Genomic DNA, 27,073 nt, shown 5'->3' with positions numbered 1-27,073 from the left:
TCTAGGCATCTAATGATCTGAACACCACCATCCTCTGGTTTTCCTCCTACCCTGCTGGCTCTTCTGCCTCTTCCAGTCTCTCCGGGGTGAAGAGTCCCAGGTAAGCCCCAGACCCTCTCCTCATCTCTGTCTTTACCCCAATGGGAACTTGGCCAGTTCTATAGCTTTAAATGATATCTGGATGCTGATGGTTCCCACATTTACATCTCCAGCTTTGTCCTTTGGAAACTGGACAGCTAGATTGCAAGGAGTTGGAACGCTGAGAAACACTGATACAGGCATGTTGAGAAAATAGAGATCCAATTGGATTCTCTTTCTTTTAGCTCTAAAGTTACATGGGCCTCTGATACACTGTTTTACTGTTAACACTATTTTTTAAATCTTACTGCCTTTTAATACTGCCTATCATTTGTTGAGCACCTACTACATGTTAGGTAATATGCCATGTGCTTTACATATATTATCTCATTTCATCCTCATGATTCTTAGGGTAGATTTTAAGAAATAACAAGAAACTCAAAACCAAGACTTAGAATGATAAACAACTTGTCCAACTGATACAGTTAGCAGATGAGTTAGAGTTAGGATTTGAAGTCGGGGGGACCCATGCCATTTCTGTATGCTGTATGGCCTCCATTTGCATTTCAGTGTAAATTTTACTATCAGTTTAACAATTTTGTACACACACATACAGAGACACAAACCCAGCTGGGATTTTGATTGACACTGTGAATTTATAGATTAATTCAGAGAGAACAGACATCATATACTTTGCGTTTTCCAAACTTTATTTGGTATTTCTCTCCGTTTATTTAAGTCTTCTTTAATTTTTCTAATTGCCTTTCGTGCTTTTCATTGTGAAGCAGCAGTCCACGTGCCATAATTCTGATGGCGCTAGGGAGTTCCAGGGGTCAGAATCCTAAGGTGGGAAACTGAGGGATGAGAAGTGCCAAAAGGGAACTACAAAAATGTGGGCAGAATAAATGATTAAAGGTCCCACTAAATAAAACAACCATTCAGGAATTTAAAAATGGACAGTAACAGCTGGGCGTATAACATATCAGAACACGTACACAGCAAACAGCCTTGTGCCCTGCCAGCAAGAGAGATGCCAGGAACTCTGGAAGGTATTTGCATGATGTAATCTCCTGTGGACTGTTGATTCAGCAGCAGCTTTTCATGAGGAGGAGATTGTGATTATTAACTGAGGCATGATGTCTGTCATCTTTAAAAGTGAAGGGCAGGCTAGGCTGAATCCAGGCCCTCCTGTTCTCCCTCTTCTGTAACCTTCTCCAACCTGCTGGCACTCTCTTCAGCAGCCTCACAATTTCCTCAGGACCTTCCTCTTGCCACCCACATGCGCCTGCCTTATCCTGTATTTCTCCATAGCTCTATACACAGACCCCAAACCCTCCTTTCTCCCCATCTCCTCCATTTACTCAGATTTAGGATATTCAAATGTTCAGAGAAAAGGAATGGATAAGGGATCCAATTAGTACACATTAAATGTGTATTAAACGACAGATAGCTAGGTAGGTATTTCTCAAATTAGGGTCCAAAGACATAATCCTAGAGGTGTGAGAGGTTCACAGGAATTTGGATAATGAGAGCTAATACTTATCGAGCACTCACCATGTTCTAGGTATTGTTTGAAATGCTTTACATGTATTAATTCATTTAGTTTCACTATAGCCCTATAAAGCAGATGCCTTATTTCCATTTAACAGATGAGCAAATTTAACAACATGCCTTTATTCCATCAGATGAGCGTCCGTGAAAGATTAAGTTATCAGCTCAAGGTTATAGAGCTAGTTAATGGAGGAGTGAGGACCCAAACCCAGGAAGTCTGGCTCCAGAGCTAATGACTTTACCTCTTTGCAATGCTGTCATCTGGGTCTTGATTGGGACTGGATGGTTCAAGATGGCCCCATACATGTGCCTGGTAGTTAGCTGGGGTTACTGGCTGTTGCCTCCTCCTCCATGTGGTCTTTCTAGCAGGATACTCCGGAGTTCTATGTATGGCAGCTGAATTCCAAAGGGCAAATGTCATGTGGAGAATTACCTTGATGCAATGGCAGGCTCCAAGTACACCACCACACAGACTCTACCATAGGTCACAGGACAGATGGGCTTATAAACCAAATGAAGACACCTGAATCACACTGTTTATGTGGCAGCTTTAGAACATGTTCCCAAATTCTTTGGCATTGTTCCCACTGAATTCTCTTGAATCTTGGCTGGCTTTAGTAGCTTGCTGGTAGCTAGTTGAGTACAGGAGAAATGATGCTGCATGACTTTTTTTTTTTTTAAGATTTATTTATTTATTTGAGAGAGAGTATGCATGTGCATGCAGGGGGGAGGGGCAGAGGGAGAGAGAAACTCAAGCAGACTCCCCACCTAGTGTGGAGCCTGACACAGGGCTTGATCTCACCACCCTGAGATCAGACCTGAGCTGAAACCAAGTGATGGATGCTTAACCGACTACAACACAGCGGTGCCCCTCTGCATGACTTCTTAGGCTATGTCAGAAAAGGCCATGGGCCTGGTTCCTTTCAGACACCCGCTTTGAGGGAAGCCAGCCAGCAAGGGAGAAGTTCTGCCTTGCTGGAGGGGCTGAATGAAGGTACACTGGTTCACAGTCCCAGCTGGGCATGCAGCTAGCCACTAGCCAGCATCAATCCTCAGCCACATTAGTGTCAATCCTCATCAATCCTCAGCCACATGAATGTGCCATCTTGGGCATCCAGCCAGTAGCTGCAGTTAGCTGACATCTGATTGACATCTTATAAGAGACTCTAACAATGAGCTGCCTAGCAAGGGGAAAGAGATGGATAGGTAAACCAGCTTAGGACAGCAAGGTGGAAGACCACAGTATCTGAATTTTGTTTTACGCAATGTTCATATGTCTTAACCTCCCTGCTGTGCAGTCTTCTCTGCAGATGGTGTGGTTTGAAGGACCACACAGAGGAAAGTAAGAGAGGAGGGCCTGGAACCAACACATATCTGTTCTGTCAGAGATGAAGGAGCAAGTGTGTCTCTTGGGGTTTATCTGCTTTTCTTGTACAGACTACACGAGGCCACAATGAGACTATAATGCGTGTCACTAGTAGGTGGTCAATATAGGGATGACATAGTTGTGTCTAGAGGTAGTATAATCTCTACCTTACTAATATTTAAAGTTCACTTGGTCTATCTCTTTCTATCTAAAGTAGCACTTTCATTTGTTCCATCCTTTTTATCTAAGATCAACACGTATCCATTTATCCCAGGTTTAATGTCTCATAAGCAAATTATGTCTACATTTTAGATTCTTATTTTCTATAGCAGACTTGAATAATCATAAATCATCCAGCAAACACATTACAGCAAGTCCCAACGAGCAAGCACTTAGATCAGAGTTGTGATGTCCCACTTATCAGCTAAAGCAGGTCACACAGCCAAGCCCACAGTCAATGTGGGACAGGTCTACACAAAGGAATGGATACGATAAGCCATGATTCATTGGAACCACTATTCTAATAATCTACCACTAACACACTTAGAAAATGGCTGAGCCAGTTGTCAAACTGTCAGCCATCTGTTTCTGGAGTCCACCCACAAAACTGGTGTCCTAAAGACTGTTAGGAATGGGTTCTTAGTGAATAGCTTTTCCAAACCTCACTTCCCAGGCCCTGCCCCAAGCTCAATGAGTCAGAATCCCTTGCGGGTAAGAGATATAGGAGAGAAGAATTTGAGACTAAAATAACTCTGCAGAGGATTCTACTCTGGGGATGTAGAGGGTTTCAAAAACAAGAAAGACACAAGTCTTTACACCCAACTTCATTTACCACAGAGCACATTTTTTTTAAATAGTCTCTACACCCAAGGTGGGGCTTCAACTCACCACCCCAAGATCAGGAGTCACATGCTCTTCTAACTGAGCCAGCCAGGCACCCCTCACAGAGCACATTCTTAATTGCCATTATTACACAAAGAGGCTGCCTTGAAATTTTTTAAAAAATGCTTTTCATGGTTAAGTTAGAGCAGTGGTTCTCAAACTTTTGTGTGCATCAGTATTAACTTGAGGGCTTGTTAAAACACAGATAAGTGGGCCCAAACTCCAGTTTCTGATTCAAGGGGTCTAGAGCAGAGTAGGCCAATTTTCATGCTTAACAAGCTCTGCTGTCCGGGAACCACACTTTGAGAACCGCTGAGTTAGAGCAATAGAATGATTTAGTGGTAACATTCCTCCCCCGACTCACATTTATATATTGCACTTACATGATTATAGCGCATTTACCACATACCAGGTCTTGGGCTGGTGCAGCAGCGGATAAGACAAGGGTAAGATTTCGATCTTGATTGCGCTTGAGCAGATTTACTCTCTAAGTGGATCTACTCTCTAAGGCAGGAAGCCTAAGTGTCATTAGGTTCAGATAAAGGGGAGATCTTCCTTAGGAGGAGATAAAGGGAAGGTTGGAGTAGGAGACCGTCGAGCTTGGCCCTGAAAGAGGTCTAGGATCTGGACACGTGGAAACAGTGCAGAATCGCAAAATTCTTTTCGCCTTGGCAAAGAGAAAAACAAAAACTAAAGACAAACCTTGGGGGCGCCTGGGTGGCTCAGTTGGTTAAGCGACTGCCTTCGGCTCAGGTCATGATCCCAGGGTCCTGGAATTGAGTCCCGCATCGGGCTCCCTGCTCAGCAGGGAGTCTGCTTCTCCCTCTGACCCTCCCCCCTCTCATGCTCTCTCTCTCATTCTCTCTCAAATAAATAAGTAAAATCTTTAAAAAAAAAAACAAAAAAAACCTTGGCAAACAGCCCGAAAAGGTCTGTGATATTCTTGCTCCAGCATTAACGGTCTGCAACCTGCTGGCATCAGAACGAGGAAGCGGATTTTTGGTGTCAAGGCCTCAGTCTCAAACCCCTGGCCTCGCCCTCCCTTTGGAGCTCCCAGGGCAGCTGCCTCAAAGACCGGAGTGCCTGGCCGAAGCCACGGTGGGCGCTCCAATCCCCAAAAGCCTGAGCAGGACCCGCCCCCCCGCCGCTCCGCCGTGAGGTTCCGAGCGGTGGTGAGGCCGGTGCCGGGCGAGGGGGCGCCGCACGCTGGAGCACCGCTCGGAACAAGCTCCAGGTTTAGGCCTGGCGCTAGGGCGCAGCGGTGGTAGCGGCACTACCGCCGAGCAAGAAATCCAGAGCTGTTTTTCCCCGTTCCCTGCGTTGGACTTAAAGGTGGCGCCAGCACTAGGATACGCGCCGTCTGTTCCTCCACCATCACGCACCGGAGGGGGTGGGGACTCCTGTGCACGCTCCCAAGTGTGCCGGGAGCACGGCCGGGGAGCTCGCGGACTGCGCTTGCGCGGCCCCGCCCCGTCCCTTCGCCCCGCCCTGTTAGCCTCTATACAGCCGCTAGGGGTAGCGGCGGCGGCTGTGGCCTGGAGTGCGTCCGCTTTGAGGGCGCGGGAGCCCTACGGAGCGCCGACGAGGGCAGGCAAGAGGGTGGGAAAGCCGGCAGGAGCGGAGGGCGGCGCCGAAGGAGGGCGGTGCGTGGCTGACTCATCCCTCTGGAAGATCAAACTGACAGAGACAATCCTAGCCGCCCGCCCGCCCGCGCCGCCCCTCCTCAGCCGCGAGGCGCCCGCCCGCACCGCCCACCCGCCCTCTCCCGGCCCGCAGCCTCACAGAAAGTTTTTCTCGTTGGAGGGACCGGAGCCGCCGCGGGCCTTTCGGAAGGGAAGGGGGACAGAAAAGGAGACGATCGACGCGCGGGCCCGGGGAGTGCATGGTGCCCGGCGCCTCTGCCGCCAGTCAGGAGGACATTGGGGCGGGGTCCGGCTGAGCCTACCTCCCTCTTCCCCCTGCCTTGCCAGAAATCGCCCTCCCGGACTGCCGCGGGGGTCCCCGCTCCTCAGCCCGCCATGTCCCGGCTGTTGCCGCTGCTGAGGAGCCGGACCGCGCGCAGCCTGAGGCCGGGCCCGGTCGCCGCCGCCGCCGCCGCGCCCCGCCCGCCGTCCTGGTGCTGCTGCGGGCGGGGGCTGCTGGCGCTCGCGGCCCCCGGCGGCTTCCGAGGGCTGGGCACCCACCCCAAGAAGGAGCCCATAGAGGCGCTGAACACGGCGCAGGGCGCGCGCGACTTCATCTACAGCCTGCACTCCACCGAGAGGAGCTGCCTGCTCAAGGAGCTGCACCGCTTCGAGTCCATTGCCATCGCCCAAGGTAAGGGGTCGTGAGGGGCGAGCCTGGGGGCCCGGAGTCCCCACCCCCCGTCGGCGCCCCGGGAGCCCTCCCGCCCTTCGGCCCGGGACCCCTGCCGCCGGCTCCCCTCGCCCGCCTGGCCTCGCGCCTGGGACGTCCGGTCCGGGGGCGGGGATTGGTGTGTGTGTGCGGGGGGGACCTTCCGCGCCTCCTGAGTGTCCCCAGGGCAGGTAGGACAGGCGCGGATCGTGCCAGCAGCCCGGACCGACGCTTGGCTGGTTCCTCCCCAGCCTTAGAAGCCGAGCTTCAGCCCAGATTGTCAACCGATACTGTTTTGATTGTGCTTTGATTTGTTGTGTGCCTCCCCTCCCCAACCCTCCTGTCCCCCTAAGCCCTTGCTGCTTTCTTGTGAACGTGCGGCCACGCAGGTGGCATGCCTTGCCTGCTTGAAAAGTGCCGCAAACCCGAGATGCAGGAAGAAACTTTCTTGAAAGGTTATCAAACCAAGATGTATGGGTGTCCAAAAGAAGGGTGTTGCTTCCTAAGGCAGAGATGCTCTCAGCTGTGTGTTTGCACACACATGTAGTTGTATTAAATTAAGCAGCCAAAGGAAACATTTTCCTGGGAAATGGAAAGAATGGATCAAACCAGCAACAGCAGATACATAACTTGGAAGCCCCTGTAGGTTCGGCGCTGCACAAGTTAAACTCCAGTTTTTGTTGTTTCCCCAGAGGTGGAAAGAATGAAGTAATTAAGAAGGTATTTTTCTGGGAATCTGGCTCTACTATGAAAAGCAGACTTCTGCTTTAAAGTAATGTGGAGCGGTGAAAGCAAGGCTATTTTTAAGCTAACATGTTAAAATAGGATATTTTTAAAACCAGTGCAGAATGCTGTAGGTCTGAATTTGAGTGCAGGTGAAAAAGCTAAGAATTCAGAAAATCAAGAGGATGAAAGGAGTAAGTGATTAATTCCACCTTAAAATATTTTTGCGTTTAAATACAATAGTACCGACAAAATACATAAAACAGACAAGATAATTGCTATTTTATATTACATTCCAATGTGTTTGATATTTTTTAAAAAGTTTACCTCCCTCCCCAAAGTTGTTAGGTACATAAACATCCCATAGATTCCTAAGTTTAGAGTACATTGATTGGAACATGGCATTTGATTCGCCAGAGGCACTTGAAAGTGTTTCTTTGGCCTACCTACAGGAATGAAGGAAGGTCATGTAAGCGTGACTTATCTATACTGCTTCTTCAGACACTTTTTCTTAGCTTTGCCTTTGCACTGCTTTTTTTTTCTATGTTCAGGGAATCGTGGACCAATTTATAGTACTGGATATTCCAGATATTGTCTGTGCACAATGCTTTTAAGGAAAAATGTAGCATCATAATCAGTTCAGTTATTAAGTGTGTAATCATGCTGTTATATGAAGCAATAATCATATTTGTAAGGTATGTTTGTACTCACTTTGTGGTTTTAAAATACTCAGTTCTGAAAATGTGCTCCTGGGAAAACAATATAGCCAGTCATATATGCTGTAACATTAATTTTAGAAATGTTTTCTCCATGGACAACACTATTTGAACATACATTAGGCCTTGTCTAAGTAATTTCTTGGAAATTCTTCTGCATTAACATTGTTACAAGTTTGCAGGGCCCTATTAGTATAATTTTATGACAGTTCTTGAAAAGCACATCCTGTGATACAACTGGATAAATTTTACCTCATACCTTATTGTTTTAGCACATGGCAGGAGTATTGCAGTAGAGAGGCTGCATTTTCCACTGAAGATAATTTTAAATTTGACATGGTTTTTTTTAGATTTTATTTATTTATTTGACAGAGAACGACACAGCAAGAGAGGGAACACAAGCAGGGGGAGTGGGAGAGGGAGAAGCAGGCTTCCCGCTGAGCAGGGAGCCCGATGCGGGGCTCGATCCCAGGACCCTGGGATCATGACCTGAGCTGAAGGCATACGCTTCACTGACTGAACCACCCAGGCGCCCCTTGACATGGTTTTAAATATTTTGGAAAGGACCTATTAGCTTCAGTCAGTGGAGATCAGTTAGCATCAGTTAAATTTAATAACTGTGTAAGTTATATGAGAGAGAAGTTAGTAATTTGTCTTCTTTATTCAAGATAAACTGGCGAAAATATAGTAGGAAACAATGTGGTAGTCAAATGCTTATCTCCTATTCATAAGCTAAAGAACTTGAGAGTTTAAATCAACTATTTTTGCCAGTATTGATGACTAAATTATTGCCCGTTGACTCAAAAGATACTCATTGATGCTGCTGCTTTAACTTTTAGTACAGTCTTCGTGTTCCTTGTTGTGTTCAATATCAGTACATACAGTTCCTATGGAGATCACTGAAATCATTTTTCCCCCAATCAGATAAATGAAAAGCTCCAATGTTTTTCTTTTATTGTTGCTTTTTGGATATTTTTAAATACCCAACTCATGTACTAAATATATGGGTACTAAATGCATTTTCACATTAAATAAGTTATGTTAAAAGGACTGTTTCGTATTATAGGAAATCTTACGTATTCTTGGAAAGTGTGCTTGTATGAGTGAAAGAAGTGTTTTGGATTTGGTGTGGAAACACCACAGGAAAAAAAATCTATGCTTTGATATGCCTGTGAAATCTAGTTGAAATTTGGTACATTTGCCCTTATCTTTCTTATGTGTTTATCAAAGTAGGCATGTGATATGGTCTGTGACAAGGTAAAGCTGTGACAAGATTCTAAATAGATAAGGCAAGCTTTGTGGGATGTCTTATTGTAGTTAAATAGGATATTGTGATTTTTAAATTACAAAATGATTTCCTTCCCAATTTTAAAAAAGTTGATGTTGTGTTCCCAGTGTACCTACTCAACCTGATCTCTGTTCTTCCACAAACAGTCCATATTTTCCTGATAGTACTTTGTTGGCTCATTTTTTTTTAAGTAGAACTGGCAAACTGACATTACAGTTGCCTTTCAATTTTAGCCAAGATTTTAAAAACAAATTTTTCTCCCAATTTTTGCAATTACTATTTCTATTTATAATTTTTTTTTACTTTTAAAACATGAGTTTGGTTTTTGAAGAATAGGCAATGCTTATTGTATTAGTTATACATTGCTGTATAACAAATTACCCTAAAACATAGTGGCTTAAAACAAACATGTTTTATTTCAGTTTTTGGGGATTAGGAATCTTGTACAGGCTTAATAGGATGTTTCTGACTCAGGGTATTTCACAGAGTCGTTTGAATCAAGCTTTTAGCTGGGGCTGCATCAGCTGAGATCTAGCCTGGGGCTGGAGGGTTCATTTTCAAGAAGGCTCACTCACATGGTTGTTGGCTGGAAGTCTTGTTTCTTGCCATGTGGGCCTCTCTACATGGCTGCCTAAGTGTTCTCAACATGGCAGCTGGCTTCCCCCAGAATGAGTGATAGAGAGTGAGAGCCTAAGCTGGAAGCCACATATGTTATGACCCAATCTTAGAAGAGCCGTAGTCCATTTCTTTTGTCCTGGTACATAGCAGGAGGGTACCTTACAGGGTGCAAATACCAGGAGGTAGAAATCATTGGGGGCCATGCTGGAGTCTACCTTCCACACTTACTTAAAAGTATTAAAATTAATGTTTATTGGAGAATTACGCAGAGAGATAATAGCTGGCTTTGGGGGAGGCACAGTGAAGGATATGATTTGAAAAAGGGAGGTTCTGAGGGAATATTTTGGTTAAATGTGTACTCTAGGTATTTTTAAAATGAGATTTCTTTTACATATAGTAGATAAGAAATGTATGGAGGTGAACAGAGTAGTTTTTCTATTAATGTTAGATCTTAATCAGCTTGCATTTTTTTCTGTTTCTCTGTGAAAGTGGTAATTGTGTACATTTTAAATTGCTTTTTTTTTTTTTGCCATTTATCTACATCTGTATAGATACACCATATAATTCTAAACTTAATCTTGTAATTTTCACCTTTTGTGATTATTTATTTAAGGCAGGATGTTTCATTTTGAAAACTTGCCGTATACAACAAGAGGCCTTTGGCAAAATGAAAGGCTGAAAGATTAAAATCTGATATTAAAGTGGATACTGAGAATACTTAAAGACTTTTCATGGAGTTCTGATTCACTAGGGATCTTGGACTCTTTAACAAGAGTATCCTCATTTTTCTCAGCCCATGGTAATGTGAGAAAGTAGCAACTCAGTTAAGCTATTGGTTTCTGGGATGAATTGGAGAAAATTGTGGCTTTTGCTCAAAGAGAATAAAAAGAGAGCAAGAAAAACATTTCATATTCCAAATTAAGATATGTGAATACAGATATTCCAGGGCCTTGGTTGAAATAGTAAAAGAGGAATAAAGTGTAGCTCACACTAGACCCAGCAAGAGAGAGAGGAAGAACCAGGATGAGGATATGAAGTGTGAATCGAGTCAGGAAGAATAAGAGATCTCTAATAAGCTGCGCGCTTTTTTTTTTTTTTTTTTTTAAGCTGAAAGCTTCTGTATCATTGGGCCCACATAAGTTAAATGAAGCTTTGCTACAATCAGTTATTTTACCAATATGGAAAGAACCTAATTATAGCAGTATATTACAACAAACTTAATTCTGAATATTTTAGAGTTACTGGCATAGTGGAGTAGTCTTATTACTAGGGATTACTGCCAGCAGAAAATAGCTAACACAAATAGGATTTTTTCCTTCCATTATAAAATGGATATTTACTATTTGACAATCTCTGATCATCACTCATGTATACCTTGATATTCAAAGTCATGTGTGACTTAAAACAACAACTGTACTATTACATTTCATGATTTTGTGGATCAGGAATATAGGCAGGGCTTGGCTGGATGATTCTTACTGTTTCATGTGGTACCTGTGGAGGTCACTTCATAAATTTCAGCTGGCAGATGTGCTGGTCACAGGGTCCCAGATGTTTTTACTCACACGTCTCGTACTTTGGTGGAGGTGGCCAGAAGCTGGGTTCATCTGGAATGGTTGACCAGAGTAAATGCACCTGACCCCACTAGCACATTCTTGAGATGACTCTAGTACTTAGATGGGTCAGGACTCACAGAGAAAAAGTTCCAAGAGGGCTACGTAGAAGCTGTAAGATTTTGTATTAGTTTTCTGTTGCTGCCATAACAAGTTACCACAAATTTCGTGGCTTAAAACAACACAGATTTATTGTCTTAGAGTTCTAGAGGTCTGAAGTCCAGAATGAGACTTAAGGGGCCAAAATAAAAGTGTCAGCAAGACTCAGTCCTTCTGGAGGCTCCGGGGGAGAATCTGTTCCTTGTCTCTTCCAGCTTGCAGCAGTCCTTGGTTCCTGGCCACATCATTCTGATTTCCACCTTGGTTGTCACATCATCCTCTCCTTCATTTACCTTTTTGCATCCACCTCACATGATTACATTTAGGGTCCACCTGGATAACCCAGGATAATCTCTTTCAAAATCCTTAATTTAGTGACACCTGCAAAATCTCTTCTGCCATGTAAAATAAGGTATTCACAAGTTAGAGGATTAGGATATGGGCATATTTGGGGGCCATTCTTTAGCCTCCCACAGACTTGTTATGACCTAGTCTTGGAATTCCCAGAATGTCATTTCTGGTGCATGCTGTTGGTTAAGGAAATCACTAAGACCAGTGTTGATTCAAGGAAGGGAAATTAGGAGCATTCCATGTAGATAACCATACCTAATAATTATAGTTTATTCCTTTATATCAGTATGTTAAAAAATCATTTCTGTTAGAATCTCTTTCTCTATTAATGCATACCATTAACATACTAGGTGTTTAAGACTTTTGAACATTCGTTCTTGTACTGAGTGCTAGTACAGTGATTCCTTTTATATTTGAGATGTTTAGGACTCCTTTTTCTGTATCAAGATTTCTCAACCTTAGCAATATTGACATTTTGGGCTGGATAATTCTTTGTTGCGGGGGCAGTCCTCCACATAGGATATTTAGCAACATCCCTGTCCTCTATCCACTAAATGCCAATAGTGCCCTCCCACCTATTCACCCTCAGTGTGTAACCAGTCATGTCTCCAGACATTGCCAAATGTTCCTTGGAGGAGACTCTGGGTTGGGGGTAAGGGGAGGAGTATAGCAAAATTGCCCTGGTGGAGAGCCGTTGCTTTATATGAAATGCTATAAGGCTATGTCTTCTTCAGTCCTCTGCCTTATCTCCTTCTCTTCTCTCATCCATTGATACTTGCTATTATCAGTATATTCTCTGTACTTCAGTCTTATTGCTTTATTTTCATTTATTTGTCTCTGGATAAAGACAGAGACCTATCCTCCCTATCAGATTCCTCGCTTCTCTATCAAATAAATGAGTGCTGTGATAACTGGTTTCCTTGATTGTGTTGCTTCTTCACTTCTGAGTTCTTGACTAAGTTCTAAATTTTACACGCTTAGAAAATCCGGCTTCAGAAAAGTTCAACACTGCTTCAGTTTCATTCACCAGCAATTAATTTGGTGTTGTCCACCTCAGTAGTCACTTAGTGCTTACTTTTTATAGCAATTATGAGAAGCAGATTTTTATGAACAAATCTGTGTATAGGAAAATTGAAGTAATAGGTCTGCAATTTATAGGCTCATCCAGAAAGTTAGGTAGAACTAAAGATAATGGATGATCTTGCATGTTGAGATGACTAATATTGAACCATTATTAGTGAAGATTGTTTCAGGTTTTCTTTTTTTTAAGATTTTATTTATTTATTTATTTATTTATTTATTTATTTATTTATCAGAAAGAGAGAAAGAAAGAGTGAGCGAGTGCACGCACAAGTAGGGGGAGCAGCAGGCAGAGGGAGAAGCAGGCTCCCCACCAACCAAGGAGCCTGATGTGGGACTCCATCCCAGGACCCCAAGATCATGACCTGAGCCAAAGGCAGACACTTAAATGACTGAGCCATCCAGGCATCTCTGTTTCAGGTTTTCTAAAAATAATGATGAGTTTGCATAACCACACTCTGGTCTGGCTTTCTTTGGCATATCATAGTGTAAAGCTAACTGGAACAAATAGGGGCTAAATCCCTGAGTGCAGATTTTATTAACATCTTGCTCAATTCAGCTGAATTAATTAGTATGTAGATTTATAGGACTCTAGCCTTATCTTTGACTCATAGGTTTATTCTGTTTTAAGTTAATGAAAACAACCACATAAGAACAAAGTAGTTGTATGTTAAAATATAATAACTTAGTTGTCCTAAATCACCTGGTAAATGAGAGACTCTTCTAGGCAAAGGACATTACAAGTAACAAGACGTCATTTCCCTTAAGTTCTACTTTGATGGCTGTTGGTAGTGGCATATTTGAACGTATTGCATTTTTCTCTACCTTAGTAAAAGTATAATGAGCACAATTTAGCTTCTACCAGATGCCAGTATCTTTATATACTATATTTTAATACTTTTCTTTGGGGCTACTTCTATTTGTAGACATACTAGTTATCACACCAAATGCCTCCAGAACACTGTACCATTTCAGTTGGCATGTTTTTTAGACTGTCATAGTGGTAGTGAATGTGTGGGGCTTATAAGCCCCTCCTCCCGCTCCCTGGTGCCCTCAGATAATTCTGTTCTCATTCATCCCTTGTGGTTGTGTTAAACTCTTTTCTACTATGAAAGGAGGTCTCCTTCTTGATATCTCTGTTATTGTTTCTAATGTCTACTCTTTGTCACTCTTCCATAGTGTTTTTTATTTTTTTTTCTTTCTCTTTCATTCTCTCTCTTTTTTTCATCCCCCTGTGTTTCCCAATGGGGTTTACTCCTGATAGACACTTAAAGGTCATTAGACCACTGTTCTCTTGCTAACCAATTGTATTTATTACATTGTTATTGTTCTTTTGACTCCTCAGATCTTACACTGAAGATCTTATGAGTATTTTTTGCTAACATCTGGATATGACTGTTCAAAGAATTATTGTTTTAAGCACAGTTTAAGTTAACTAAACTGAGACATTTACTGTTTTTAAAGTTTCAGGGAAATTTTTTTTTTTTTGACAGAGAGAGAGAGAGCGCGAGAGAGGGAACACAAGCAGGGGGAGTGGGAGAGGGAGAAGCAGGCTTCCCGCCGAGCAGGGAGCCTGATGCGGGGCTCGATCCCAGGACCCTGGGACCATGACCTGAGCCGAAGGCAGACGCTTAATGACTGAGCCACCCAGGCACCCCAGTTTCAGGGAAATTTAAATTAGAATGTGCTCTTACTTGGTTTACATTTTCTGTTTTCTTTCTGAGTTTTAGGGTAGATTATTTAGTACACTGTGTTATTAGAAACATTTATAATTTTAAAAACAGTCTAGTGTTTTGTGACACAACTTCTGAATTTCTATTGTATAAGGGTTCTTATATTTTGTAGAAGACATCCTATTACTACCACTATTGCTGTTGCTAACGTCACCTTTACTACCATTAATTAGCAATTATGGAGTATTTGCTATGTGCCAGACATACTAAGCTAAGTGAATTTTCAGGTAATTATTTTATTTCTCTCAGAGAGAGAAGGAATTATTATTTTTTTTCTATAGACTAAGAACTGAGGCTCAGAGTTGCTTGCCCAAGATCCTACAACCTGTGTGGCAGAGCAGTTTTTAATTTAGTTTTTTTCTTGCACCTTTCTGGGTACTCAGACTTGGGATTTTTAACACACATTGGGGAAAAAAAGTAGCACCTCAAATGCTCGAAACAGTCTCATGTGCTGGTTAAAATACCTTAGTCTAACTTCTGTATATTTGTACTATATATAACATTAAATAGAAAAGCAAATATGGCATTGTTACTTTAAAAATAAGAGAAGCCAAAGTAAAATCAATATGCAAAAAAAGTTTATAAACCTCTTAAAATGTTTATATGTGAGAATTTTTGAAGAGTCAGAAAACTAGTATTTGGGACTTCTGACATAAATTTCTGTTTTTTAAAAAAAGATTTTATTTATTCGGCAGAACGAGAGAGAGAGAGAGAGAGCATAAGCAGGGGGAGCAGCAGAGGGAGAGGGAAAAGCAGGCTCCCTGCTGAACAGAGAGCCCGAGGTGGAGCTCAATCCCAGGACCCTAGGATCACGACCTGAGCTGAAGACAGATGCTCAACCAATTGAGCCACCCAGGCGCCCCCCCGCCATAAATTTCTAATTTTAATTTTAATTTTCCTTAAATTTTTTGAGTGAGTTGTTGGATTTTTATTTTAAAATATGTAACACACTATTAATAGGAAAGCTTTCCAGCTTTGAAAATTTATTTATTTAGCAAATATTTGTTACTGTACATACCATATAATAGACGTTGTACTAGGTGTTGGGGGTATATCAGAGAATTAATTTGGCAAAATACTCTCATAAAGTTTACCATTTTGAGAAAGGAAAGATATGAACAATAAAGTAAATAAGCAAGATAATTGTTGATAGTGTGTGCTATTAGGTGAATAAACAGAATGACACTTTCTTTAGATAAGGTGATCTCGGAAGGCCTTTTTGTAGGTGATATTTAAGCTGAAAATAAAGGATTGAAGAAGCCAGTCATTCAGAGAGTTGGAGGAAGAGCATTCTGAGGAGAAGGAAAAGCAAATACCAAGATCCTGAGTTAGGAAGAGACTTGACACAGTGTCAGAATTGACAGAAGGCAAACATGAGTGCAACTTAAAAACAAAGGGGAGCACGGAATGAGATGAGATAGGCAAGTAGGCAGAAAGCAAGATTAGTCAGGGCCTTTCTAGGTAAACTGTATGAAGGCCGTTCCTGGGTTGAAACATGAGAGTGAAGTAATGGAATTTGAAGAGTACTTGGTTGCTTTTAGAGAACAAAGTGGAGGGTGCAAATGCATAAGCTAGGAGACCACTTAGGAAAGTGTTGGCAGTAGGTTAGGCTAGCAATGTTGAGGGCTTAGACTAGGCGGCCATGGAGATGAAGAGAAGGAGATGGATTCCAGATGTATATTTGAGAGTGAACTGATAGGACTGCTGATGAGTTAGAAAGGGACAGGTAATTAAGGGAAAGGAGATAGTAAGGGATGACTCAGGTTTCTGACTATAGTAATTGAGTGAAAGGTGGTGCTATTAACTGCCTGGGAGAAGACTGGGGGGAAAATAGATTAGGGACGTGTGTGTGTGTGTGTGTGTGTGTGTGTGTGTGTGTGTGTGTTCACATAAATCTGGAATTCATAGGGGAAATTGAGACTGCATATGTAAGTGTGGGGGTCAACAGTTGTATGTAGATGCTACTTAGTCATGGGGGAGAGTAGGGCACCAAGGTGAGAGTCTAGATCAGGGGTGGGAAAACTACGGGCCACAGGCAAATCTAGCTGCCACTTCTGCTTGTAAATGAAGTTTATTGCAGTAGAGCCACACTCATTCATTTATGTATTGTCTATGGCTGCTTCTGTGCTAGAATGGCAGAGTTGAGTAGTTGTGATAGAGACCATAATAGCCCTCGAAGCCTAAAATATTTAGACCGTCTCTTTACAGAAACTGTTTGCTGACCTTTAGATAGAGAAGAGGAAAAAGCCCATGATTGAGACTGTGAAGCTCCAGAGTTTCAAAGTCAAAAGAGTAGGAGCCAGCAAAGAAGGCTGTGAGGAGGGGCATCCAGTGAAATAGGAAAAGCATAGAGTTTTGAAGCCAAGAATGAGGAAATGATCTGCTATGATGTATGTTGCTGAGAGGGCTGGTAAGATAGAATTTGTTTACAAGGAGGTTACTGGTGACCTTGGAAACATCTCTTTGGTGGGGGGACATATTTCAATAGGTTGAATAGAGAATTACTAAAAACACTACTTAGTCTTAATTTCAGTATTAGTCTTTTAGAAATTAAAGAACAATTTAGCTTCTTTACAGAACAGACGTTGGCAAACTTTTTTTAAAGGGCCAGATTGTAAATATTTTAGGTACTGTAGACCAAAAGGCAAAATTGAGGATATTATATAGTATTTGTGTAAGAGAGAAAACAGATTTCCACAGATATTTTTAATTGGCAAAATTAAAAATGTAATAAAATACTTCAGTACAATTTTTTTTTTTTTTAAATACAGGTCTTCTAATGAGGAAGATGGAATTCTTTTTGGAGGATAACATTTAGCTTAATTAGGGTTCAATATTAGTGTTCCTTATTGTCAAAATTAATTGTAGATATTATGTGTTAATGCCAGTCTATAATGGGATTTTATATATTTCATCTTTGAAAATGTCTTTTTACATGGTTAAGTACCTCCAAATATTGGCATCAGTCTGTAAGCTTATGATTTTAAATTGAACGTATTGATTGCTTAGAAGACATTTTTTGGAATTCTATTAGATTTTTCTCCTGATATTTGTCTTTTCACATATTACATTGTAGATTAATCCCTTCTAATTTGTGGTAGGTAGAAGCTCCTCAATTGCACAGTTAAATGGATTTTGAAATACAGATCTTGCATTGAGGTTTGAAGAATGCTGCTGGAATTGTGGTTTGAGCTAGGAAAATGAAACTGCTACATATTTGTGTGGAAATGAAGATCCTGCCTCTTGTTTTAACTTTTAACAGTAAGGGAAGGATATAAAGCAGCTTAACATTACTTGTGATTCAAACAACATTAGTTGTCTTCCAATGACTACTGTTTAATATTTCACATTTAAATGCTGTTTTGGGTTGAATTCCTTAAGAAATATTATCATGGCCACAGCTAATTTCCATAGCCATTCCGTGTTTGATAATAGTAGTTGAGGGCTGTTCTTCAAACTATTTAAAAATGTAAAATAATTTTTAGCTTAATGGCTATATAAAAAACTGGCTGGATTTGACCTGCAGGCCATAGTTTGCTGACCCTTATACTTATTTGTAACTTATTTATTGAAATTAATTATACATTAATTATAGTATGTAGTATAAAAGAAACGAATTGTTTTAATAACATGAAGTGTGTGTGTATTTGTGTGTGTGTGTGTGTGTGTGTGTGTTAGTGTTATAGGGGCCAAGGGCAGGCTGCCCCACTTTGGCATGAAGATTATTTTTAAGTTAAAAACAATTAAAACCCAGCAGATTTAGGAAAGGCTCTTTACCTCCCCCACAGCTGCCTAAAAAAGTTTAGATAGAGGACCTGCTCCAGGAAGAGAGCTATCACCATAGAGAACTACATTATGATATAAGCTGGGTATTGTAGATGGAGGAACCTGGCAAGGCTTGTTGGCTCTGAGTCTCCTGTGTCCCATTGTTTCTGAGTGGCCCAGCAAACATTTGTTTACCAAACATTTACTCTTTTTTATCTTTTTGCAAATTGCATTCCTTCCCTTTGAAGTCCCAGACCCCTACCCTTTTTTTCTTAGTTCTGAATGACATGTATACGTCATTTTGCCTGTCTTTGGAATTTTTTTTTTTTTTTAAGTTTTAAAAATTTTATTTATTTATTTGACAGAGCGGGAGAGAGGGAGAGAGAGCACAAGCAGGGGGAGTGGCAGGCAGAGGGAGAGGGAGAAGCAGGCTTCCTGCTGAGCAGGGAGCCCGCCATGGGGCTCCATCCCAGGACCCTGGGATCATGACCTGAGCCAAAGACAGTTGTTTAATCAACTGAACCACCACATCTCTGTGGATTCCCCATACATAATAAAGTTAAATTTTATTTTCTTCTGCTAATATGCCTTGTGTCAATTTGATTCTTAGTCTAGCTAAAAGGACCTAGAAGGGGGCAGGAAATTTTTGCTTCACTACACTGTATTTTATATATATCTTAATTCTACTAGTCCATTTTCCGTAATAGAAGGAACACCTTGGGCTTATAAGTCACTTATTTTTTTTAGACTTGTTCTCTCATAACTGTAACATAGGTTTAATTATATAATCTCTAAGATCTCTACCAGCTCTGTAGTGCATTTAAAAATAATATATACTAAGTTTCCTCTTCTAAAAAACCCTATGAAATCAGTATAACTCCCTTAAATGCCAGAGAGATGTCTTCCACTTGCTTCATAACTGTGGAACCTAATTATACAACTTTGCAATCATTTATGTTATTTTTGATTGAGTAACTAGTACTAGTTATAAAACCTCCAGGTAAAATTTTAGAGAAATTCATGCCAATTTTCACCATTTTAGTGCTTGACATTTTATTAAAATTTTTTTATTTAACAATTTGAGGTCCTACTGTGTACTTCCCAGACACTGTTGAGGCACTTAATAGGATTCTTAAAATTATGAAGTTTATGTTTTAGAGAAGATAGGAGATAGTTTAGCTTGAAATTGTAATGCATTGTGTTAAGTGCTGTGATAGGGTTTACAGTGCATTGAAGTGCATTGGAGGGATAACTGGGGAGCTGGAAAATGCAGAGGGGATGACATTACCTTACAGAAAATAACATTCAAGTTGAAATCTAGAACTCAGTTAGAGGTAGGTGGATCCAGGGGTGTGTACACAGGGTGGTGGAGGTAAACTATCATGAATAATGCCATCGTATTTGCAGTTTAGAAAGATCACTCTGCATATAGCACAAAGAAGGGATAGTAGGGGGATTAGACTAGAGGTAGAAACGAGGCAATTAGTTAGGAGAACTTTGCAGAAATCAAAGAAAGATAATAGAGACCTGAACTAGGCTAGTGGAAATAAGGTTGGAAAGAGGTAGACATATTCAAGAGAGTTTATTTAGGAGTTAAATAATAAAACATTTAACTGAACAATAGAATAGGTATTTGATGACAGCGTTATGAAATAAAAAGGTGAACCAAAGATGATCCTCAGATTTCTGGTTTGAGCCATTGACAAGATAGTGATAATTCTTTACAATGGAAGGGGCCATGCAGGGTCCCAAGCAGATTTTGGAACGGAGAAGTTGCATTCATTTTTAGCTTCTTTGGTGTTGGGTATTTGTGAGATAACGATATATAAAGATACCCAATAGTTAACTGGCTGTATGAACCCTGGAGCTCCAGGGTAAGATGCAAATTTGGGAATCCTACCCATATATTTAGCAACTAAGGCCAGGGAGATTAAGTAGAGTGGAAAGAGAAGAAGATCAAGGAGAGAACTATGAAAAACACCAAAGTTTATTGGAGGGGAAGAGGAAGAAGAACCAGAACTAGGAGTAGGCCAAGAAGGAATGTTCACAAAGATAGGAAAAATATCAAGAATAGTGTATCCCAGAAGAAAAGTGAAGAAGAGAGTATTTCAAGAAAGAGGGAATAATTTGATACTTTGGATAGATCAAGTAAGAGGAAGACTGTGGGGAAAAAGAAGGAGGTCTGTTGGATTTAAAAACATAAAAGAGACTGAGGTCTTTGTCAGAAGCAGTCTTACAAGATCTCTGTGGGGAGAAGCCAGATTTTAGTTGGTTGAAGGAGTATCAATAAGGAAGGATTCAACTCCTTTTTTTTTTTTTTAAAAAGATTTGTTTATTTGAGAGAAGGAGGGTGGAGGGGAGGCAGAGGGAGAGGGAGAGAGAAACTCAAGCAGACTCCGCGTAGTGCAGAGCCCCGTGCGGGCCAATCCCACAACCCTGAGATCAGACCTGAGCTGAAACCAAGAGTCAGACACTTTGACTGACAGTGCCACCCAGGTGCCCCAGGAAGGATTTAACTCTTAAAGGGAACTTTGGATATGGAGGGCAGGACATGTTGGATAGTAGCTTAAGTTTATCGGAGATTATCTCTTATAGATCAGAAGTCTGAACTTAAGTTAAATATTTGTTACTAGTATACTCATTTCTTACAGACAGTCCTGTAGAATTCTAGTCCATCAGGGACATTATTCTCATGCTATATAAATTCAAATTTCCAAAAGCCAATTTCAGATGGTACCAAAAAAAATGACTCACGTATATCAAGATAAGATTAAATTAATAAGCAGTTGTGGGCACCTGGGGGGCTCAGTCGGTTAAACATCTGCCTTTGGCTCGGATCATGATCCCAGGATCCTGGGATTGAGTCCCACGTTGGGCTCTCTGCTCAGCTGGGAGTCTGCCTCTCCTTCTTACTCTCCCTCTGTGTTTTCCCTCTCTCTCTCTCAAATAAATAAATAAAATCTTTAAAAAAAAATAAAGTTTTTTGAAAACTGTGTTGTATATTATGCCTTTAAACTTTACTAATGGAAACTTTTTTTGTAGATTTGTTTAATTTTTATATTATCTGTATTTTCTTAGAACCAGTACCTACAAGATACCAGCTTTTACCATTATAACACGTTTCAATTGTAATATATATTTTTAAAAAAGATTTTATTTATTTATTTGACAGAGAGCGAGCCACCCACGCGCCCCAGTTGTAATATATCTTAATTGAAATTCTGTGTTTTATTATATTTACATAAAGCTTTAACTATTCCATTTTTTCAGAAATTCACATTCTTACAAGTTACAGATTTTTACAAGTTATCAACAATCTTTTGTTTTTTTTCCTGCAGTTCCATTAAAATTTTCATAGAAATAAAAAAGATGATTGAAAACTATTTTTCAGATTAAAATGCCTAAGAGATAGAGGGAACACTTTTTCCTGGGATGTGGAATTTCAGTGCTAAGACTGAGACAGTCTTGGGCGAACCGGACAATTGGTCACCCTACCTGCCCCAAGAGTAATAGTATTTTTGCTCTTCTTACAATTTGAGGCTTTTGACTCGTAAGACAGATTGAAAAAGGATCTAGGTAGAGTTTCATGTTCTTCCTGCACAACTGTTTTTCCCTTCCTCCAGGTCTACACCACAATGAACACTTTATTAGGACTCTCTCTCATATTTTTTGCATCTGGTGGGATTTCTGGTCAAAGAACCTGCAAGAAGGTGCAGGTTCTTCCAGTTTATGCATACCCTTGTACCTTCACACTGTACCCCCAGCCCTTACTCTGCCTTCACTTGTTCCCTTACTGTTCTAGCTTATTCTTCTTATGGTATCTGGTTGCATCTGTCACAACTAAGCAAGTCCCCTCTGTCCTTGCAGGTGCCTGCCTCTTGTTGTTTGCTCTGTGACTTGAGTTCTCTGATAGGTTCAGAATAAGTCATGCATTTGAATTTAGTGTGACTTTGTTTCATCCTAATGGTGAGAGCAAAGCTCTTTGCGGTCTACATCCCACAGTGGAAACTAGAGCCCTGCTTTACAGAGCTTAATGTACATATAAAATCATCTGAACTCCTATTGAAATGCAGATTCTGTTTCAGTAGGTTTGAAGTGGGACCTAAAATTCTGCATTTCTAACAAGTTTGCAGTGATTTCAATGCTACAGGTCCATTGAGTGCAAGGTTATAGAAGGTGTTTTTGTTTTTGTTTTTAAGGTTGGAAAGAGTTGAGGTCATGTGGATGTTTGAATTATCAAAGAAAACAGGTAAACATGTAAGAGTGATAATGTAAGATGTGGCACATTTTGTGAGCTGGCAGAATTTTGTATTTGTTTGTGACTAAGATCTATGGTTTGAAAAACATTATCCTAGCTTTTTTTCTGCTTAAAAGGGGCTTCTTAAACATTAGCAAAAATGTAAATCATTAACACTGATTTTATAGTTCTACAGTGATCACTTTTTGGTTATAAATGTTGTAATAGATGTATTCTTTTTTGTTCATCTATTTCATTTTCCACGAATACCTTGAATATACTGTCCATTGGTTAGTCTCATTTCTTTAGTGTACCATGCCCCTACTGTTTTTTTTTTTTTCTGTTGCTTTTCTTCATTCTGTTCTTCCTGTGTTTTCCCTGCTTAATTTTGTATTGCTTCTGAAATTTTGAAACATGGGATGCCTGGGTGGCTCAGTCAGTTGAGCATCTGACTCTTGATTTCGCTCAGGTCATGATCTCAGGGTCATGAGATCAAGCCCCACGCTGGACTCCGCGCACAGTGGGAATCCGCTTCTCTCCCTCTCCCTCTGCCCCTCCCCTGCTCATGCACTCTCTCTCTCTCAAATAAATCTTTAAAAAATAAAATAAAAATTTGAAACAATCTCAGATTTATCTCTTTCCATGGATTTATATAACAAATCTCAGAGTTTCAAGTATAGTACAGTAAGCTTTTTTTTTTTTCTTTCTCCTGAGTCATTTGAGAATAAGTTGCTTACATGATGCCATATCATCTCTCTCATAGGTTGAGTTCTGTGGGAAGCAGTCTCTGAAACAAAGATTAGCATGCAGGAAGTTTATTGGGGAATGCTATTGAAATCCTCATCTTTGAAAGGGAAGGGAAGGAAGTAGGTTTGGGCAGAGGTACAAGTAAAGCGATGCAGTCTCAGTGGAAGCCTCAGTTTACCTTGTGGAGAGTTCTACAGATGGGATGACCCTTCAGTTTTGTTCTGAGCTGGGTGAGAGGTCTGGGCCTCTACCTCTGTAAAAATGAGCTATTTATTGGATGTGGACAAGGTACAGAGCCTTGGATGAAGCAACATTCTTTGGCTGAGGCAGTCTCCTCTGATGACTGACCACTGAGAGCTGTCTCTTGGCAGGAATTCCAGCACTTAAGGACTGACTATGCATTGCAATGTCCACTACAGCTGGAATACTTTGGCTTGTGTTTCCTATAAATGAGAACATTGCCTTATATAGCCACAGTGTAATATGTACTACCATCTAAATATTCTGAAGTAATTCACTTTCATCAGTTCTCCCATTCATGTTCCTTTACAACAAAAAGATCCAGTCCAAAGTCACATGTTGCATTTAGTTGTTACATCTTTAATTTCCTTCCATCTGGAACAGTTCCTCAGTCTTGACCTGATCTTCATGACCTTAGCACTTTTGAGATTACAGACCAATTAATTTGTAGCATGTACTTCAATTTAGTTTTGTCTCTTTCCTCATGAATAGATTCCAGTTTTGCATCTTTGGCAGGAATATCATAGAAGTGGTGTTATGTTCTTTTTCATCCTATCAGTTGCCCATGATTTTAATTTTTCCCTGGTCATGTTAACCATTTACAGGGTAACCATTTTCTCTGAACATTTGACAAAAGTGGTATCTGTCTGATAAATATTTTGTGGAGAGGTACTTTGAGTCTATGAAATATTCCATTCCTCATCAACTCAATTATTAATTTATATCAATATATACTCATGGATTCTTTTTCTGTTTAATGGTTTATAATTTATTACTATCATTTTTGATCCTCTTATTGTTCCATACTTCACCAATGGGAACCCCCTCAAGCTGACTTGTCTTTTTGACATATCCCCATTACTCTTCTTTTTTTTTTTGAACATTTCCTTTTTCCTTATTTTCTGCACCATAAGATGTTCCAGGTTCCTCTTGGACTTTTTCTGCCCTAGCTCTGGAATCAGCCATTGTTACAGAGCCCTTGTTTCTTTAGTGTAGAATGGTATTTAGAAACCAAGATCTGGGCATTAGATGTGCTCATAGTTATTGGGGTGTTGCTATTTCCACCCCTATCATGGACAGAGCTAGTGAATATATGAATATATGTATTTATATATGTAATAAATATCATTTATATTTCTTTTTCTCTGTCTATATTATAAAATGAGAGTTGATAGCAGTTTCTTCAATTCTGATCCAGCACCACAGCGTACATTCTAGTTTTCTCTCTTCCCGTATTTCTAACTCTATTCTATGATGAAAAAAATACCTGACTCCCATTACCTTTATTTATTTATTTTTATTTTATTATGTTATGTTACTCACCATACATTACATCATTAGTTTTTTAAAATTTTTTATTGTTATGTTAATCACATCATTAGTTTTTGATGTAGTGTTCCATGATTCATTGTTTGCATATAACACCCAGTGCTCCATGTAGTACGTGCCCTCTTTAATACCCATCACCAGGCTAACCCATCCCCCCACCCCCCTCCCCTCTAGAACCCTCAGTTTGTTTCTCATAGTCCATAGTCTCTCATGGTTTGTCTCCCATTACCTTTAATATATTTATTATTTAGATCACTCTTTCTATATGTCACCAATATTCCATCACCACCACTGCCAACATACTCCTATATAGATGCCCTTATCACCCTAGCTCTGGCACTGACACCCTGAGCCACATCCCCTCTCTTTTACCATGGGGAAGCCTTTCTTACCCTATTGGGTTCTGACAGATTGTGCCAGACTGACCCCCCCGTGTGAACACTTCCTCCCTCCCCCTTGAGCTCTGAGACCCTGTTCTGCCTCCCACACAAATGCCTACCTCACTGATTCCCACCTTATGGCTTTTAGACTGAATTGTATGGGAAGGAAAAGGGAAACCTCCCTCCCCTCACTTATTTAAATCCTTGCCGTGCTTTAAGGCCAAACTCAAAACCTCTTCCTGGAGGCTGTCTCCCACTTCTTAAGGCTATAATTTTTCCCTTTTGGAAACTTATATGTATTTTTTTCTTCCTCTAATCATCTCATATATGTGTGTATATCCTTGAGATTAGGGACTATTTTCTGCAAGGTTTGTTTTTTGTTGTTGTTGTTTTTGTTTTTTAGTAACCTTTAAGAACTTTTTTTCTTACAGCAATGAACGCACATTTTAAAAAGTTTTGCCAGCTGATTTATGATACAAGTGTTTTACTTTTAAACATAAGATTCAATCACTGAACCTTGCTTCATTATATGTTAGGTATTCTTTCACTGATAGTCAAGTGATAGTAAATTAAGTGATTTAAGTGGAAAACATTTAACTTCTAAGGAAGAGAATCTTGTTCTCTTTTATTTACCATTAATTTATATATGTAGAAAAAATATATATGAAATTCTAATACCCTATTTTTTCCCTGGATTTATGCCCATTTCATTAAATAATCCATTTTTTTTTATTATTATAGGCATTCCTTGCTTTGCATGGTTCCCAAATGCACCAATTTCAGTGACTATGTTTTAGTTACATAACAGCAGTTCCCAACAACACAGTTCAAATTTTATTTACTACAGTATATTAACTGTGAGTAATTCTACAAAGTACAAACTTTGCCTTCTACAAAGCACTGTGTAACAACAGATGTACATCATTATCATGGCCAATCATATCACTCTTTCAGTCTCTCAGTGATTGGTCACTACTTAATCTGTTGGTCAGTTCACACAGAGATAGCAAAATGTGTAGTTTGCATTGCCTTCTTGTCTCATAGTGATAAACCCCTGAGATGTTTTAAAAAAATGGGTAATCAAAAGAGAATTGACCAAAAAAGATGAAAGTACAGCAAAGAAATGAAAATTGATCTACATTAGTGTTACTATTTTAAATTTCCCTTTATGTTCATAACTGTTGGCAAGAGAATTTTTATTGTTTTGAAAAAAATTTTAAAGGTCACAGAACAATTGTAATTTTCCCCATTGGTATTAAGGCTTTATGGTTTCATCTTGCATTGTCATTTTTATGACCCCACACTACTGTGCCAAGTAAGGACTGCCTATGTTCTAGCATGTTTCACTTCAAAATTTCATACACATTTTTTATTTATACATATTTTATTTACTTTATCACTTGAATACATTTTGATTTTACAATATTTTTAGCATGCAGATATCCCAAACCCGAGATTGCCATTGTGAAGCAAGCAAAGAAGGTATCATCAGCAGAGACCCCTGATAGTTTTGGTATAGTACAATCTTAACAGTATTGATTGATTGTCAGATGTTATTGCAAATAGCAAAGCATCTATTTGACAGAACTTCTTGCCTGTTTGAAATAGAATGTTTTGGTTGTAATGATAACCTTTGTTTTTTGCACCCGTGTTTTAGACTGTCTACAGAGTATTTTTGTTATCTAATCCTAGTCTTTGTGGATGGAATAATAATTGCATGTTTAATTAACTGAAGGATTAAATTTATAACCTTAACAAGACATAAAACCACTTATATTTAGTTATATTTAAATAACATATTTTTAAAATTATTGAAATGGGGCACCTGGGTGGTTCAGTCAGTTAAGCATCAGACTCTTGATTTCAGCTCAGGTCATGATCTCAGGGTCGTGAGATCGAGCCCTGTGCCGCACTCCGTGCTGGTTGTGGAGCCTTCTTAAGAT

General features: G+C 40.2%; 1 protein-coding gene and 1 long non-coding RNA gene across 2 annotated transcripts in view; one reads left to right on the top strand and one right to left on the bottom strand.

Moving 5' to 3' along the window:
• Window positions 1-711: 711 nt before the first annotated feature.
• On the bottom strand, window positions 712-4,948 carry LOC110579129. Its single transcript, XR_002480230.1, has 3 exons — window positions 4,787-4,948; window positions 1,872-2,025; window positions 712-919 (listed from the first exon to the last, which is right to left on the bottom strand). It is a non-coding gene; the product is annotated as an uncharacterized LOC110579129 (long non-coding RNA).
• A 679-nt stretch (window positions 4,949-5,627) lies between these two features.
• The window catches only part of TMEM65 (transmembrane protein 65), a 64,386-nt gene continuing 42,940 nt past the window's right edge, over window positions 5,628-27,073 (top strand). The window contains 1 exon segment of the mRNA XM_021688436.2: window positions 5,628-6,193. Coding sequence (XP_021544111.1) covers window positions 5,896-6,193 — 298 coding nt within the window. The 5' untranslated portion in view covers window positions 5,628-5,895.

Source organism: Neomonachus schauinslandi, chromosome 4 (assembly GCF_002201575.2).
Source record: "Neomonachus schauinslandi chromosome 4, ASM220157v2, whole genome shotgun sequence".
NCBI lineage: Eukaryota > Metazoa > Chordata > Mammalia > Carnivora > Phocidae > Neomonachus > Neomonachus schauinslandi.
Note: the sequence above shows the minus strand (reverse complement) of the source record. Positions and strands in the feature narration are given on the sequence as shown.